Source organism: Cololabis saira, chromosome 18 (genome assembly GCF_033807715.1).
Source record: "Cololabis saira isolate AMF1-May2022 chromosome 18, fColSai1.1, whole genome shotgun sequence".
NCBI lineage: Eukaryota > Metazoa > Chordata > Actinopteri > Beloniformes > Belonidae > Cololabis > Cololabis saira.
Window position 1 is genome coordinate 14,324,129 of NC_084604.1, and position 16,641 is coordinate 14,340,769.

At 40.4% G+C, this 16,641-nt stretch overlaps 1 protein-coding gene across 1 annotated transcript in view; it reads right to left on the minus strand.

Moving 5' to 3' along the window:
* Positions 1-819: 819 nt before the first annotated feature.
* ift172 (intraflagellar transport 172) overlaps positions 820-16,641 on the minus strand; it is a 59,598-nt gene continuing 43,776 nt past the window's right edge. The window contains exons 31-48 of the mRNA XM_061706967.1: positions 16,443-16,536; positions 16,143-16,207; positions 15,859-16,039; positions 15,627-15,736; positions 13,261-13,390; positions 12,583-12,681; positions 12,308-12,417; positions 12,130-12,193; positions 11,830-11,916; positions 9,484-9,600; positions 8,263-8,373; positions 8,037-8,156; positions 7,741-7,836; positions 6,315-6,374; positions 5,593-5,691; positions 2,938-3,091; positions 2,568-2,659; positions 820-1,116 (exon numbers count right to left, since the gene is read on the minus strand). Of these exons, the coding sequence (XP_061562951.1) occupies positions 1,027-1,116; positions 2,568-2,659; positions 2,938-3,091; positions 5,593-5,691; positions 6,315-6,374; positions 7,741-7,836; positions 8,037-8,156; positions 8,263-8,373; positions 9,484-9,600; positions 11,830-11,916; positions 12,130-12,193; positions 12,308-12,417; positions 12,583-12,681; positions 13,261-13,390; positions 15,627-15,736; positions 15,859-16,039; positions 16,143-16,207; positions 16,443-16,536 (1,879 nt within the window). The 3' untranslated portion in view covers positions 820-1,026. The remainder of the gene's footprint in view (positions 1,117-2,567; positions 2,660-2,937; positions 3,092-5,592; positions 5,692-6,314; positions 6,375-7,740; positions 7,837-8,036; positions 8,157-8,262; positions 8,374-9,483; positions 9,601-11,829; positions 11,917-12,129; positions 12,194-12,307; positions 12,418-12,582; positions 12,682-13,260; positions 13,391-15,626; positions 15,737-15,858; positions 16,040-16,142; positions 16,208-16,442; positions 16,537-16,641) is intronic.

Here is a 16,641-nt window from a genome sequence, read left to right on the forward strand (position 1 = left end):
GTAATTATATCATCTTATGTCTGTCACATGTGTCACTGATGTCCATGTAAACATGAAATGATTATCTTTCTGTTTGTCTCTCCTTCTTTTCAAAATTACCTATTTCTCATTTCATTAAATGCACAAAAACTGAGTAAACATGGGAGAAAACTACCTCATATTTGGTTTTCAAATCAGCTGTTGAATGTCATGACTTCGTAACTGGCTGTGTGGGACATAAGTAGGTTGTATTATCCTCTTAAGTGATGTAATTTTGTGTCTACTGCCTGTTATACTCTTGGCTAATAATGTATCTGTTTTATGAAACACCTAAAGAATAAAATAACTTAATCTGACAACTCTTTATTTGGTCTTTTTACTTCTTGTTCCACATTCATGAGTTTGCCTATATATATACAGTATATATATATATATATATATATATATATATATATATAAAAAAAAGCTAAAAAAAACTCTCAGGTTTCTCTTTGGGCCAGTCAAGGATCTCGGTTCTGCATGAGCCTCAAGCTGGAAGTTAGATGCTCGGCCTGAGATGGAACCATACAACATTCACCCGAGTGCCAACCATCCAACCATCATCATGCTAAACAGCTGAAATAAGGTGTTTTTAATGATATGCAACGTTTGCCAAACCAAAGCCAAACTCTGCTCAATATGGCCAAACAATTGCTCATGTGCCATGTTACTAAAAAAAACTTGATACAGGTTAATAGATTCAACTTTAATAGTAGTCACAATGATGGATGTAAAAATGACATGTATAAGGGGTAAAAAGACTGAAGCTACATTAAGTTAGAAAAATACACAGTAAACCAATGAATTTGAAATTTTAATAATTACAAGGTTATTATACAACTCAAGGTAACAGGAGCACAAAACACTTTAAATAAAAAACAAGACTGAATGAATTGAAGAGAAAAAAAACTAAGAAAGGAGGAGGAAACGAAGAACTCTTGACAATTCAAACGGTTGCAGCTCAGATAAAAGATTGCAATGAAATAACAGATTAAAGATAACATGCTGTCACTGGAAAGAGAATCCTGATGCTGGCAGGCCACCACACCACTGGCTGATAAACTTGAGCACGTCCTGACACTCTGGACTATGAATGGTCTGCAGGAGGAGATGGAAAAAAACAGAGACATCACACACCATCACAGACCTTGAATTGTTTTTTAAAACCCGACAGCAGATTCTCACAGCACAAATGAGCTTTTCAGTTTGTTTCCCTCAGGGGTCTCCCCATAGGCCTAGATTTTACATTGTTATTACACTTCTGCCCAAAATGTACTCTTTCTCCATCACTTTTGTTTTCTTTTCTGTCATTACTTTGAGTCTCTTAGTCCCTGCTGCCATCATGTCCACTGTTCCCTCACTTGAAATTGAAGCTGATATTTTAACATATGCAGTCGTCTGTGCTGCTTTAAATTTACACTCACTTTTATTTTGTTGTAATCAACTGAATATTTTTATGTTTCTTCTGTCAACTTCTTTTAATGTGTCAATATACCCCCCCCCCTATATTATATATTTTATATATTTTAAGGAGCATTATTTTTAATATATCTGTGTTTCATGTCAGTTCATGTCATTCATGTTCTTGATCCAGGGCCATCTAAGGGATGGAGATCTGTGGCATCCAGCTGATGCCACTGATGATTGTTACCCTGGCAACAAGTTATTTAACCCTAACTGATGCAGTGCGTAGCTTCTCATTTCTTCAACAACCGTGTCAGATGACATATCCCGCCGGTGTGGAAAAGATCTGTTTCAGATGGGTCTTATGCATCAGCAAAGAAAAACATCTGAGGAGATTGCTGAAACTACTAAAACTGTCCAATGCATTATTAAAAAATGTGGAAGGACAGTGGGGAACCATCATCTCTGAGAAAGACATGTGGTTGGAAATAAAAACCTTGAATGACCCTGATCAGGGATCACCTATGCGCTTGGGGAAATCAAATATTGAAAAAAGAAAAACAACAGAAATCACGGCTTAAAATAAGATGCTTGTAAATCTGATGTTGCACAAATGCATCATCAAATTAAGAACATGCCGTATAACTTATTTTAACTAACAGGAGGAAAAATAGTGTTCAGGGTCTTGCCCAAAAGCCACTTCAACATGTGTACCAGGACTCAAACCATCAACTAATGCTTTTATATGAAAATAATCACGTTGATGTCACCAGAAATAAAAACACTGTTTCCTCTCTCACCTCCTCACCAGCAATAACTTACTAATCATTCTGTTATCATTTTTAAAATACATTACTAACTAAGTAACTTTTTAAAAGTGTACTGTAGGGCTTAAGTGCAAAAATAGATGTATCTTAGACTCAAAGAATTTCATGGCGAAAAAAACATCACTATCTTGGGATCATACTGTCTGAAGGAAATAAAAGTCAAAGTATAAAAGAACCAGTTAATGCAATGTTGGTATTGAGAACAATGCTGATCACAATGTTCTGACATTTTATATTCTCTGCACAGTCAGAACATGATTTCTCAGCTTTCTCCTGTGAACTGTGCTACAGAAACACCATCTGTTTGTTCAGTGTCACCTTTGTGGCCATGAGGAATTTGTTCCAGTCTTCTTTGTTGGCTGCTTTCCCCGCTGATGAAAACTCAATTTTATTCCTTAGAACCGGGTAGCCTAAAAAGCAAAAACAGCAATAAATTGAAGCATTTTGCACAATGTCAGTGTTAACGGTCAAACAACATCGTAGAAAATCCACATAAGCAGCAAAGTATACGATATACCTGACAAGAGGAGAGTGCAGATATCTGATACAGTTTTCTTTGTTCATCACATGTTGTCTGTTTTAGCATTTGCCAACATACGTAACTGTTCACCCTAAACTCCTTTCTCCCAGTTTTTGAGGTTTAAAGCTACGTACAGGTTTTCTATATATTAGTTAAGGTTTGTATTACCAGTGAGAACACAAGGAAGTGAGCGAAGGCCAGTGTTGGCAGCCAGCAGAGAGGCTTCATACGTGTTCCTCTCATCACGTGGCAGAACCTGCTCCACTCGGTTGTCCATGGACACCATCAGCACCCAGTCCCGGATCTGCTCCCGCTGAGAGTCCTGGACCATATGGAAGCACGCATTTTCATCACGTTGGCTTTCATTCACTCACTGCAGACGAACAAACTAATACCTTGTTTATCTTTTGTTGTCATTTATCAATTCCTAATTGTTAGCTGCAGACACACATAGCAATTCTATACTACAGAATAAAAAAGGATTAAATGTGAAACCTTCAACACAGAAGGAAAAAAAGAAATCGGTCAGTGATATTTTTCAAAAATGCAGTAAACAGCTTCGTCACAGGTTTTTTAGTAACACTGCAGAACAAAACAGAACTTACCAAAGACCTTTTGTTTAGAAAAAACCTTCAAAACTTTGCCGGCAAAGCAAGAGCCCCATGCTTAATCTGTGACGACTGTTTCCGATGCTTAGACTGCTAATGGTTAGACCTTGTCTGTCTGGCATCAATGGCCAAGTTTGCAGTGTAATGGCATTGTATTCAGCAACATTTCCCCACACGTCTCAGAAGCAGTCCAGGACCATCGTGACTGAAAGCACCGGAATAAATAAATGGATTTATTATCAAAAGAAGTCCTTGGTTTGATGACCTCAGAGATGTATCTTGTGGGGAATACTAGCCTGTGGGTAATCAGTGACCATATATATATATATATATATATATATATATATATATATATATATATATATATATATATATATATATATATACCTAATGCTCTGACCAGTGGGAGATCATCTCTATCAGGTGTAATGCTTGTAGAAGCTTCACTCATTAATCCTCTAAAACTATGTCTACATAGAAATTTGTTTTGAAAGTTTGAACTGTTTCAACAGGAAAATTTAATCTGTTGTCCACAGTTCTCTTCAAAGTGGAAACTACACCAAACAAGTGTACTGTAAGTGAACACGGCCTGAATATCACCCATGAGGCCAAGCAGGTCTCCAAGCAGGCAACGAGTAACGTTAAAACATCACAACAATTCATTGCTCAAATGAAAATTCTGTGTAATTATATTATAAAAAACATCTTAACTAAATACACAGTAAATAAACAATTACTAAATGTATGACTACAAGTGTGCAAAATATGAAACCTGACAAATGAAACTTCCCATCAGTTGCTTCAACAAGAAGCCAGGGGGTAAGGGAGCCCTCCTGCCCCGACGGAACATTTTTTGCCGGCTATACGATGGACTCCTATAAGAACTGGCGCCCTTTGTGCCTCAAAATTTTATCTGTCGAGGATGTTGAGGACGCCTTCATAATTGGATTTATGATAGCAGGATTTCTCCTAATTGGAGTGGGGATCTTCCTGGCCTATCGACAATCGCGGAAGGCCGCGGGGGCCGTTCTGGCCCTCTCTGAGCTGCCCGAAGCTGCTGAAGGATTGAGCATGGGGCTCAGCACTCAGACTGTAACGCTGGGAGAGCAGGGCCGCAAGCTGGATGCGATTCTTGAACAGAATCGTAGGCTAGCAGGGGTCTTTGAGCTCTATAACAAGATGGAGAAAACCTTGGAGAAGCTGGGCACCCGGCTTGGCGGGGACTGATCACAAATTCGTCTGAGCGGAGTTATTGATTGATCGATTGAGGATCCAGAAGAAAAAAGCAGACGGAAAATTACCGAGCTGCCTGCAAATTGTTGATTAGTTTTTGGCCTTGAAGGAGCGGCTGGCAAGCCTCTCCGCTATAATCTCCCGGGAGGAATGTAAACATGACGCTCTGCACCCAACCTAACCCTCCCCCGTCAAAACATCTGAGGATGCTGACTCCCAGAACTGTACCGCTGTTCGATAACATCAAGGACGCTTGGCTACTCTCGGGGAGAAAGGTCGTCGGTCTTACCGCGTTACAGACTCTCACATACACACTGACACACACACACCTCCCTCTCCCCATCCAACCGCCTTCCTGGCTCCCCTCTTATCAGCCCCTCCCGACAAGGACGTCCGGGTTTGAGCGCCAGCGACCCGGCCCTCACTTGGATGAACTGTGCCGGGACCACCCCCCCCCCCCCCGACTTGCCCACCCCCAATCACCACATGCAAGTCCTGTGACGTCTGTGCTTCGTGTCTGCGAGGTGTTTTTTTGCAACTTGATATTGTGTATTGTATGATATTTTTCTCCTCCCCCCCTATCCCAGTGTTACCCTTTGGAAAACAGGCGCATAATTCCATCAGTGCCGCCGCCGGTGTATCCGAAGTCAATAACAGTTTTTCTAAACTGACTCAATAAAGCTGATTCTGATTCTGATTCTGATTCTGATTCTGATTCTGAAAAGCCCAGAAGGAACTGTTTTCCCGCCACTCCGTCTCATCAGGTCTGGCTCCTGTCGCCATGCAGGCGAGGAATAAATGGTGGATTGATCAAACAGCTGATGAACAGCTGAAAGTGGTACTAATGATTTCCTGCGTCTCCCCTAACCCCCCCAGATGAGATTTGTTGTACAACACCAATATTGTCTCCATCTATCAGTGTGACTGCAGCCTGTAATTCACTGCAGGATGTGTGGGTGGTTGTAGGTGGGTGATATCTTACAGTCACACAGAGTTTGGTCGGAACTGGAACCTCAAAGGGAATGTCGGTATCAAGGAAATCCGAGTGGTCCAGAGTGTCCAGGGTCCCTTCATCAATGGCCTGCAGACGAAAAGTAACCAATCAAAAAAAGAATACAGGTTCAGTCAACTTTTCAAAAGCTTTCTGCTCACTAAAACTAAACGGCATGAAACATGAAACTTTTTTTGGATATTTGTGCAACCCAAGCACAGGACAGGTGATAGAGGAGCTGATTTGCAAAATTCTGACCCTAGATGTAGAAGCTCAGGGGGACGGAGGTGGTAAATAAAGTCCTGTATTTAAAAAAACATAATGAAAAACAAAAAAAGAAACACTGCACAAAGCAGGAAAACTAAAAGACAGAGACGGGAAGCAATGGAGAAACTGGAAAGGAGGCACAGCAGACAAGGACGACAGACTGTTGTGGAAGGAAAGAAAGGCAGGATAATATAAAGATAGGGTTTAACAACATACAGGTATTAACAGTCATTAACGGATTATAAGATATCAGATATAACCGGTTCATGAGATGAACAAAACAAATCCCCTTCTAACCCAAACTAACCAAAACCCTAGAATATGTGATTGTTAAGGGGCACGCACGCACGCACGCACGCACGCACGCACGCACGCACGCACGCACGCACGCACGCACGCACGCACGCACGCACGCACGCACGCACACATCTATCTGTGATACTTACATCACAAAGGTCCAGAAAGTGGTTGAGGAAGATGAAGGCCATGTTCTCCCAGCCAACAGCCTACCGGGGGGAAAACCATAAACATTTAAAAGAGGTAAAATACTTAATACTTAATAATCAAACATCTCCCCAAATGTTTCTTGACACTTCATTTCAAAGGCCATTAAAACTAGATCAGACATATCTTCCTCCCCAGTGCTGCGGGGTCAGAAGCTCTCTGTTGCCTCTCTATACTTTTCCTGCTCATATGAGTAAACGATGGACTTGATTACGCATGACTGAGACGGTGTAGGGCTGCGTTTATCCGTTCCAAGTCTCAAGTGTCACTGTTCTGCATGTTTTCAGTGCTTCCCTGTGCCAGCACACATGATTCAAATGAACAGATCAGCTCGTTCCCTTGGGTTTAAGGTTGGTGTAAGTTTGTCAATGACCTCTAAACTTCAGCCAGGTGTGCTGGAGCAGAGAAACATCCAAAATATGCAGGACAGTGGCACCTGAGGACTGGACCGAAGAAACACTGGTATAATGCATTACTTTGTTAACAAGCACACAAGGACAGTAAACTTTAGCGTGGCTGTTTCAGAGAGGAGGTTCAACAAACTCCAAGTCAAAAAACTAACTCAGTCAACAAGCTGAGTATTCGGTTTCCTAACACGTGTTCAGAGTTGGTTCAGGCAACTCTGAGTATATTGACACCGAGTTGGCCATCGTCAATGGAGCTCAGATACCATGTGTCGCCATGGCAACACAGTGATTCACTAAAACTGAACATATCATCCCATCTATCTATCTATCTATCTATCTATCTATCTATCTATCTATCTATCTATCTATCTATCTATCTATCTATCTATCTATCTATCTATCTATCTATCTATCACAAATGCGACATGTCATCGTTCAGACGCCTCCAAAAATGTGAGTTATGTGTGATTAAATTGAACATGTGTCAGCTCCATGAAGGGGAAGAGAAGGAAAGTAACTTGAGGTATGTTAGTTACTGCGGAAACAGGCAAAGGTTGCATTCATTTAACTGAACAACTGCTTAAATCCAAATGGCATTTTAGACAGAATTCATAAAAGGTACAAACTAAAAACAAAATCCAGGCGATTACTTTTTTTTTTTTTGGTCGGTGTATGTCAACGCTTGATTTTCCAACCAGACGATTAAACATTAACATTAGAGGTGTGAGAGCAATGGTGGAAATGCTCACATGATATAAAGAAATCTTAGCACCTGCAGAAGTATTGGACCGGACTGCTTTTTGAGAGCTAACTGGAAGAATATATTAGAAAGGTCAAACCAGGTAGGAACAACATTTTTAGGTTGTAAACTAGTGAATGAAACTAAATAACTAACAGCTGAGTGCAATGTTACAAAGGACAGTAAAACGGTGGTATCTCCACCTCTGATTGGTGGACCCACCTTGCAGGCCAGGCCAGCCTCATAGAAGGCTTTGTCTGCAGGAATGAGTTCAGTGTGGCGAAGGAGAGAAACCGACAACTTGGCCACAATGCCGATCTGAAAATACATAATTCAAAAAGAAAAGACAGAAGTTTAGAACTAATAAGAAAAACATACACAATGTTGGCATTACTGCAACTATAACAGATCGTTGCATGCATATCCCCTGGGATATGCAAAAGATCCAATATTTAATTATCAAAGTTTTGGCTCTGAGTTTGTTACAAAATGGCGTTTGTGTGCCTGTTTCTGCATACCAGCTGCTCAATTCCTTTAGCAGCGGACCGTGTGGCAAAGTAGTGAGAAATCAGCAGCATCTGGTCAAAATCTTCATGAGCTGGAGAGTTCGCCTCCGCTGACATGGACACGTTCTCACACTGACATCAAAAGAATAAATTACAGTTATTTGCAGAACATTATGTTGCAAATGTGATTTATGTTCAGACGTGTAAAAAGACTTTGCTTTATTGCGTTGGGATTCACCAGCTGCTGCAGAAAATTACGGAGCTCAGCCCACATATGGTAAGAATCTGATCCATCAGCGTCAGGGAGGCTTATCAGGTCCAGGAAGAGACGCTTGTAGATGTTAAAGTTCTGAGTGAGAGAAAAGTTGACACAATTAATCAGCAAACATAAAAATAAACAACTACACAGGAAAAAGGCACGCAAATGACAGGAAGTAACAGAAAGCCAAATACGACCACAATTCATAAAATGTTATTGGATTTAACTGCCTACAATATGAACCCAGGATACTTATGTTTTCATATTTATTTAATCGGCTTCATTTCATCAATGTTCTTCCATTTCTGCTATTCAAGGCTAAAAAACAAGGGTTTTATTACTTTGTCATGTTACAGTCCTCACTGCACTGTTCTCTTTAGTGTTGTTGTCTTCTTCGTTTACATCACACAATCAAATACGTCACAGCAGCTTCGCTCCAACCTCCTACTTCTGCTCCAGGTGTTGAATTTTTGTGGAAAAGAAACCAGGCCGAGTTGAGTCGAGCCGAGCTGAGATGAGTAGAACGGAGTAGGTGCTAGTGGAAAAGTGCCATAAGTGGCTGAGTCGGGCTGTATCTGACGTCATCACACTACAGGCCACCGATAGGTCACGGGGTTGGGAGTCAGACATCTGAGTCAGGAAGTGGAAATCAGCGAAAGAGCGACTCTGATGGCGGCTTCTTGTTCGGTCCCCAGCAGCCAAATATTCTCCGCTGGGGACAGGTCAGGTTTGCAGGCAGGCCTCCCCAGTACCTCTCAGTTCTCACTACTTCATGCATTTGTAACGTGCAGGATGTAGTTATGTAATGTCTTGATGTAAGAATATATCAACTTCACTGAGCACTGCACAGACTAAAAGAAGAACTATATAAAGAACGTGTTGTCTGAATGTAAACAAAGATGTGGCAGTTGAAATACAAGCACATTTAGTAGTGTAAGAAGACGAGAAAACTGCTTTATATACAGTATAAGTGATTGTCTGCTTCAAAGAGAATTCCTCTTCTTCCTTATCAATTTGTTAATTTGGATGTTGTTGTTACTTGTTTTGGGATTTTTTTTGCTTTACAAGCCTAAGTTGCCCCCGTTTCAATTTTCTGGAACAGATTGCAGGCCTGCAATGCAAGCATGAATGTGTATTGACAGATTAAATTGAGCTGGTGAGGTGAAACATGAAAGAGTTTGGCTAAACATAAATGTATACCTGAGGGTTGGGTGGCGCTCCATGCTGCAGGTATAGCTGCAGAGCTTTCAGAGCATCTCCTTCCTTGATGAGATGAGTGGCATAAAGCGCAACATACTTATGGAGGATCTTGAAGTTCTGACAAAACAGAGAGCATCGATAATGAGAAACATTTGAAAAATAAAACACAGACATAGGTGTTTTTCATGGGCTACATTCATTTGTTGGGATTGTGCACATTTATGTAATTAGCATGTGTGTGTTTGTGGTGTCACATCAATGGAGCGATTCTCAACGATGTTCAACGAGTTATGGTAAATAATGGAAAGATTTTTGTTACATAAATGTGTCACAAAAAGCCACACCATCATTACTAATGTTGCTCTTAGCATTTACTTACACTTGCCTTAAAATAATATGTTTATAGTTGATTTTCATTCCATGCTGTACTCTAAAATGGTTTTTAATGGAATACTATCACCCCAAACTGTAACATTATAGAGAATATATTCAATAATTTTAATTAGTTAGCAGAAACGCATTGGAGAATTATTTATAATTCTGTAAATAATCAGGAAAATAAAGAAACCAGTTTTTTGTAGTTTTAGGAGATGAATGTTGTCCCATTCTGGTCTGACACAAGAGTCTATCTGCTCAACATATGTTACTTTAAAACCTCTATGTACTATCAGATATGTAAGCTGCCCTTAACTCAGGCGCTAATGCAGTCCCATATCATCAGAGATGCAGGTTTCTGAACTAAGTGCTGATAACAAGCTGTGTGATCCTTTTCCTCTGTAGTCCACACAACACAGCATCTATGGTTTCCAAAAAGGATGTCAAATGATGATAAATCTGACCACAGATCAGTTTTCCATTTTTTCCCAGTCCATTTTAAATATGCTTTGGCCCAGAGAAGACAGTCGGTTTACAGGATCATGTTCACATGCAGCTTCTTCTTTGCAAGATAAAGTCGTAAGCTGCATTTTTGGATTGCACGACGAACAATGTTCACAGACAGTGATTTCTGAAAGTGTTCCTGTTCCCATGCAGTGGTTTTGAGCAGACAATCATTCATGTTTTTAATGCAGTGCCACCTGAGGGCCCGAAGATCACAAGCATCCGGTTTTGGTTCCTTGCACATGGAGATTTGTCCTGATTCCATGACTCTTTTAATGATTGTATACTCTGTAGGTGGTAGGATCTGCAAAGCAATTTTGCATCGAGGAACAATTTCCAGAAATCACTCCATCATTTTTTGACAGAGTTTGTTAAATCTGTGTTTCTGCCTTTCTCAAAAGGCGCCTCATATACCCAGTCATGTTACTGACCTGCTCCCAGTTAACCTGCTTAGTTGTCAAACACTCCTCCAGTTGTTTTCAAATGTGTGCCAATTACTTTTTTAGCCATTGGTTGCTTCTTTTTTGAGATGTGTTTCTCCCACCAAATCCAAAATGAGCTAATATATTCCATGATATGGCTAAATGTGATTTATAGCTTAATGTACATTCTATTGGGAATAAAATATGAGTTTACGTGATTTCCAAATCATTGCATTCTGTTTTTATTTACATTTTACACAGCAGCCCAACCTTTTGGAAATTGGGGTTGTATAAGTGAAATGCCTGATAAAAGCAAAACAAGACAAGACAAAACCAAACAAACACTTGAAACAGGGACAATGACTATGAACCTTTTAAAGGATAAAATATTTTAAACCATGTGGCAACCACAAAAAGACCCCAACAGAATAAGACAACTTATGTCGGTGTAATTCATCTCCAAACCAGCTGATATATTTTCACACTTTTTTTTTGTTTTTCCATCCTACAGCAGTGCAGTACAGCAGATTGCTTGTAGGCAAGAATTGCCCCTCCATCAAGAATGTATGTCCCCCTGATATAAGATAGGGCTTTATTATACTGTGTGTGACGTGAATAAATGCATAATGTAAATCGCACTAAAAATGAGTTTCTAACATCTCGTACTGCCTGATGTGTTGTTATAACTTTTAATACTTGGGGCACTAACTAGAAGACTAAAACAACAAGTTGTAATGATAGCTTTTAATTTATTTTTTAGAATAGACAAATCAAGTAGTTAAACCAAAAGAAAGCCTAAACAATCTTACCAAACTGAAAAAATTGGGTCAGTGCTGAGACCAATCTCTCCCATCTCTACCAGGGAAAGTCCGGAAACATTAAGCTGGGCTTTTATTACATTCATGACAAATAGCTTGAACTTATCAATAAGTGCAATAAACTAGCTGAGCTATTGCTCTTTGATGTTTACATTCAAAGATGTTGTCTCATTTACCCAACATATCCTACAAAGTTTGCCCCACGAAGGCCATTGCATGCTTTGTACCTGTTTGGCGGCTGTGTCCAGACATTTGTCCCACTGGCCCCTCTCTGCATACAGGTCCAACGCTGCCACGACATCCACACCAACTAGCTGATCACAGTCACAAAACAAGCTTTTCAGTTTCTTAAAACAGAGTGCGAAACTTAATTTCTATTGTTGAATATGAATATATTTTTAAAAGTCCTTTTTAGTTATCATCAGACCAAAACATTACTTCTTGGATTGATAATGTGGTGGGGTTACTATCCGAAGAGGAAACTTGTACTTGTGAGTTCTTATGTGTCATAGCGTTCTTGTACTCACAGACTCAACTCTTCCTTGGTTCTTAAGGTGCTCTTTGTACTTCTGGTCCACGTAGTCTTCATACCTACCAAATCAGCACTAGTTATAGGTTGTTACATTAAAAATAAAGCCCAACAATTCACTTTGCTTCAAGTTACTTCTATTTTGATTTTGTGTATGTGGAAACTGTTTTCAAAACCTCGGCTGGAGGTCCTTCGCCACTCTCTTGGCTTTGTTCCACTCCTCGCCCTCAATGAAGACATCGATTGCCTCTTTGATGAGGTCCATGTTTAAATAGAGCTCAGCAGCCTTGACCCCACAAATACAGACACAAGACAACAGAGAAAGATCCAGTCAGACAGACATGATGGACATTACATAACAAGAACAATCCTGTCCTTAATGGGGAGTGTTTATTTGTGATAACTGTTGTGTGAACATATTCTTAATCCAAAAAATTATCTTTTCACCCACAGCATTGTACTTTTTTAGCTGAGTGAGTCGTGGCCCGACCACCTGGACCACTTCCAGCGCTCGGTCTCCGCTCAGGAACTTGATGGACAACTCTGCTGCCTGGAAGCATGAGCACACAAACGACCAGTCAGTGAGTATTACACTTAATTTCTAAAGTCGCTTTTATCCAAAGCGACTTACATCTGAGAGAAGTCAAGTTTGAAAACCTTTTTATTTACTGCAGCATTTCGGTAATGCATCATAATTGACTACAGCCTTTATTTCTTGTAATTCCTTGCCTTGATGTATATACTGTACATGCTGAGTGCTGTTTTTTCAAGTACTTAGATGGGCACTAGCGAGTGAACATTTGCAACAGGTAAGAAGAATGTTCTGATACATGTTAAAATGTAGGTCAGCGTGAAATGTAACTTGAGTTAATTTTTTTTATTATTGTTTATTTTATTTTTCTTTTAATTAAAAAAATAGGTGTTCTTAGAAACTGACATATTTATTGAATGAAAAACAAGTTTGAAGTTCTCTGTTCTGTCAAATGTATGACAGCTTCTTGCTTCAGTAGCAACATCATGTACATAGTCATTTATGTTGTTAAAACTCGTACACAAAAATGTGAGTTGTAATCAGGTGAAATTCATGAAATAAATATTTTTGGGACGATGATTAAGGAAGAGAATTTACCTTCATCCAGCACTTCTCCATCAGGGCTGTGTTGGAGTCATCTTTCACCTTCAGGTAACACTCCACCGCTCTGGAGTATTCACCTGATTGTTCCCACTCCCTAGCCTGCTCCAGCAGCCCCTCCACACCCCTGAAACAACAAGTCACATAAGTAAGCACAAACTAATTCTTTGCATTATAAGTTAATGTGGAAGACATTTTATATAGGAAAGTCAAAACACGTCACAAAACCTTTCTTTGATTTAAAATGTTGTTGAAAATAGTTCTGTTTAATTTCTTCACTTATCGAGGTCTCCTCCTTGATTAGTTGCAAAATTGAACGGAACTATTTTCAACAAAAAAAAACATAATGTTAAATGTTATGTGAAAGTTAAAAACCAATTTATCATCAGGAATGCGAAGTGAGCCCGGCTGACAGAATGCGCTCAGTGCAGCTATGTTACCGTGTCTTTAATCTTTCAATTATTTCTATCTAAGAAACATGATGAGCTTTACAGTTACATAAATATTAGCTGTCTAGTTAAAGTTACTTTAAGAAAAATAATACCCACATCCTCAGAATTTCCTGTGTGAAATACACCTCAGATTTCAAATTGTCAAAGAACTTTATTGGCAGCAGTAACACTAGTATCACTATCAACATTTATATCATTTGAGATGTTTACTTCATGTCTAAATACGTTTATTCGTCTTACATAGCAATAAAATGAACACTGCACATCCTTGAGCTAAAGGCATTGTCTGCACGTAAGCTATACTTTCATCATGGGTTGGAAGATGTCCTAAAGAAAAAGTGAGGTGGGCACTTATTTGAAACCTCATTTATAAACTCTGCAGGAGTAATGCAGCATTTTTTTCCCTTTAACCACTCATTCTCTTTTTTTTTTTTTTTTTTTTTTTTTACCTTGTCTGCACACATATTATTGATTGATACCATGACGGTAGAAACCAAAAGTGTATATATGTGCATTATTACTATATGTAATATATACATATATATACGCACACATATGCGTACACATACATAAATATACACATACAAACCCAGTGTTTTTTTTTTTTTTTTTTGGGGGGGAGGGGGTGGGGGGGGGTAGTGACGACATCCACTGCCAATCCAGGAAGCAGGAACACACGGAGACACACGTCAAGCACTGGAAATCTGCAACAAAAAAACCACAAACAAAGCACGAAACCGGCACGGAGCCATCCAAAACACGAACAGCAATCGACCTAAATCTTGAGATCTGATCGCAGTCTGAGCTAAGCTATCGCTACCGCTACCTAAACCCAAAAACTAGAGAGCCAGCATGCAGGTGAACAAGCCAGTGTGTATGTCTATGTGTGTGTGTGTGTATGTATATGATCATGCATGTGTGTGTGTGTGTGTGTGTGTGTGTGTGTGTGTGTGTGTGTGTGTGTGTGTGTATGCGTGTGACTAAATTACTATATGTGTGTGTGTGTGTGTGTGTGTGTGTGTGTGTGTGTGTGTGTGTGTGTGTGTGTGTGTGTGTGTGTGTGTGTGTGTAATAAACCAAACAAAGCTCCACCTGAAGTGTATCTATAGTGGGGGAGGGGGGGGAGCAACCCCGCCACCCATGAGACCAGAGGCCGACAAGGAAGAGCCCGGAACCCAGGCCACCGGCAACCCCACAGAGGGGAGAAGTAGGAGGGAGGCAACCCACCGCCTGCGAGGCCCCCCCCCCCCACCCGGCGGCGGCCGAGGGGGCCCGCGGGCGGGGCCCCCACGGCGCGGAAAGAAGCAGCCAGGGATCCCGCGGCGGCGGACCGCGACCCAGGCAATCCCCGGCCACCCGGTCCGGGCCGGACACGCGGCCAGGAGGCCCTCACCCTTCAGGCCAGCGACCCCCACCCGGCAGGGGGCCAGCCCGCCCGGAGAGACAGAGCCGCCCCGGCCGCCACTCATTCTCATTCGTTTCCAATGGTAACATTTGATGTTTTCGCCAACAGGTCATTAAAGAGGGAGAAGGGACAGGAGCGGGATGAGAACTGAATGCTGTTCATTTGCTCACTAATGACCTTTCTTTGTTGAGTATTTCAGTTTGAAAAAGCATGCGAGTTGTGTTTTAGTAAAAGATCAAACTGACTCTTTTTTATTAGCTATAAACTCACCTATAGCCATAAGCTTTTCATTATGGGTTTGTATTGATTTGGTTTATGATGTAAGGAACAATGTCTGCACGCACGCACGCACGCACACGCACACAGGTTACTGTGTAAATACATTCGTATATAGCTTCAGATGCAAGGCATGATTTCATTTACACATGGTAAAAAAATAAAATAAATCTAATCCCCATTAGAAAGCTTTTTGGACTAGAAAAGTATTGTATTTTTTGATAGCTTACCGAATCCCCTTCTTGGAAGTCTCCTTCTCATACTCCTCTTGCAGCATGGAAAACTTGTTGGGAAGATACTCCTTACAGATTCGCATAGCATCACTCCACATGTCCGCATCCTGATAAATGCAAAAAAAAAAAAAAAAATAGGAACAAAAAAAGAGCTATGAAACAAAGAATCGGGACAAAAAGTATAAAATAGTTATAAAGGTGTTCTAAACCAGCTTCTCGTCAGAGTTACCTTGTAGAATTTAACAGCTAACTCAGGCCTCTGGGCGCGGAGCAGGAAGGCTTCAGACTTTTGGAAGTCTTTCTGTTCAAAGCAGAACTTGGCTTGGCCAACCAGAACCTCAGACACGCTCTCTGGATCATGGCCCTCGGCCACCCGCTGAGCATTGGCCCAGTCCTTGTTGTGGACGTACCTGGAACGCATAGACACAACCGTTCTAAATGTTCTAAATTGTTCTAAATGTATTAGCAGTCAAATAAACAAAAAATAAAAAAATCACATCATGCAATACTCACATGAACACAGCTTCTTTGGGTTTCCCTGCCTTGATGAATTCAACTTCTGCCTCAGAAAATTTTCCCTATAAAACAAAACATGTGCCATGACTGGCATTATTGCTGGTAGAAATTTACAATAATGGCAATAAAATAAGCATGTCAGGAGCTACATTCATATGGGAGATTACCTCCTCCAACACAAAATAAAAAAGGATTTTAATGAGACTGATCTTATTACAAAGGGATGAACATCGTTCCATGATAGGGTCACAGTTTTCAACAAAGAATCCCCTTCTTCAACTTCTCCAGTGGATTTACCTCATCTTCCAGGTATATGGCATGCTTGAGGTGGATCTCAGGAATCTTTTCCTTACATGAAAGGCGAGCTAATTCAAATGCAAAGTCAAATGTTCTGGAGGGAAGAGGACAAAACAGAAAACCATGTCATGCTTACACACATTTAGATGGACAGATGGAAATGAAGATTTACTATTAAGAATTACTTTCAAACTAAAAC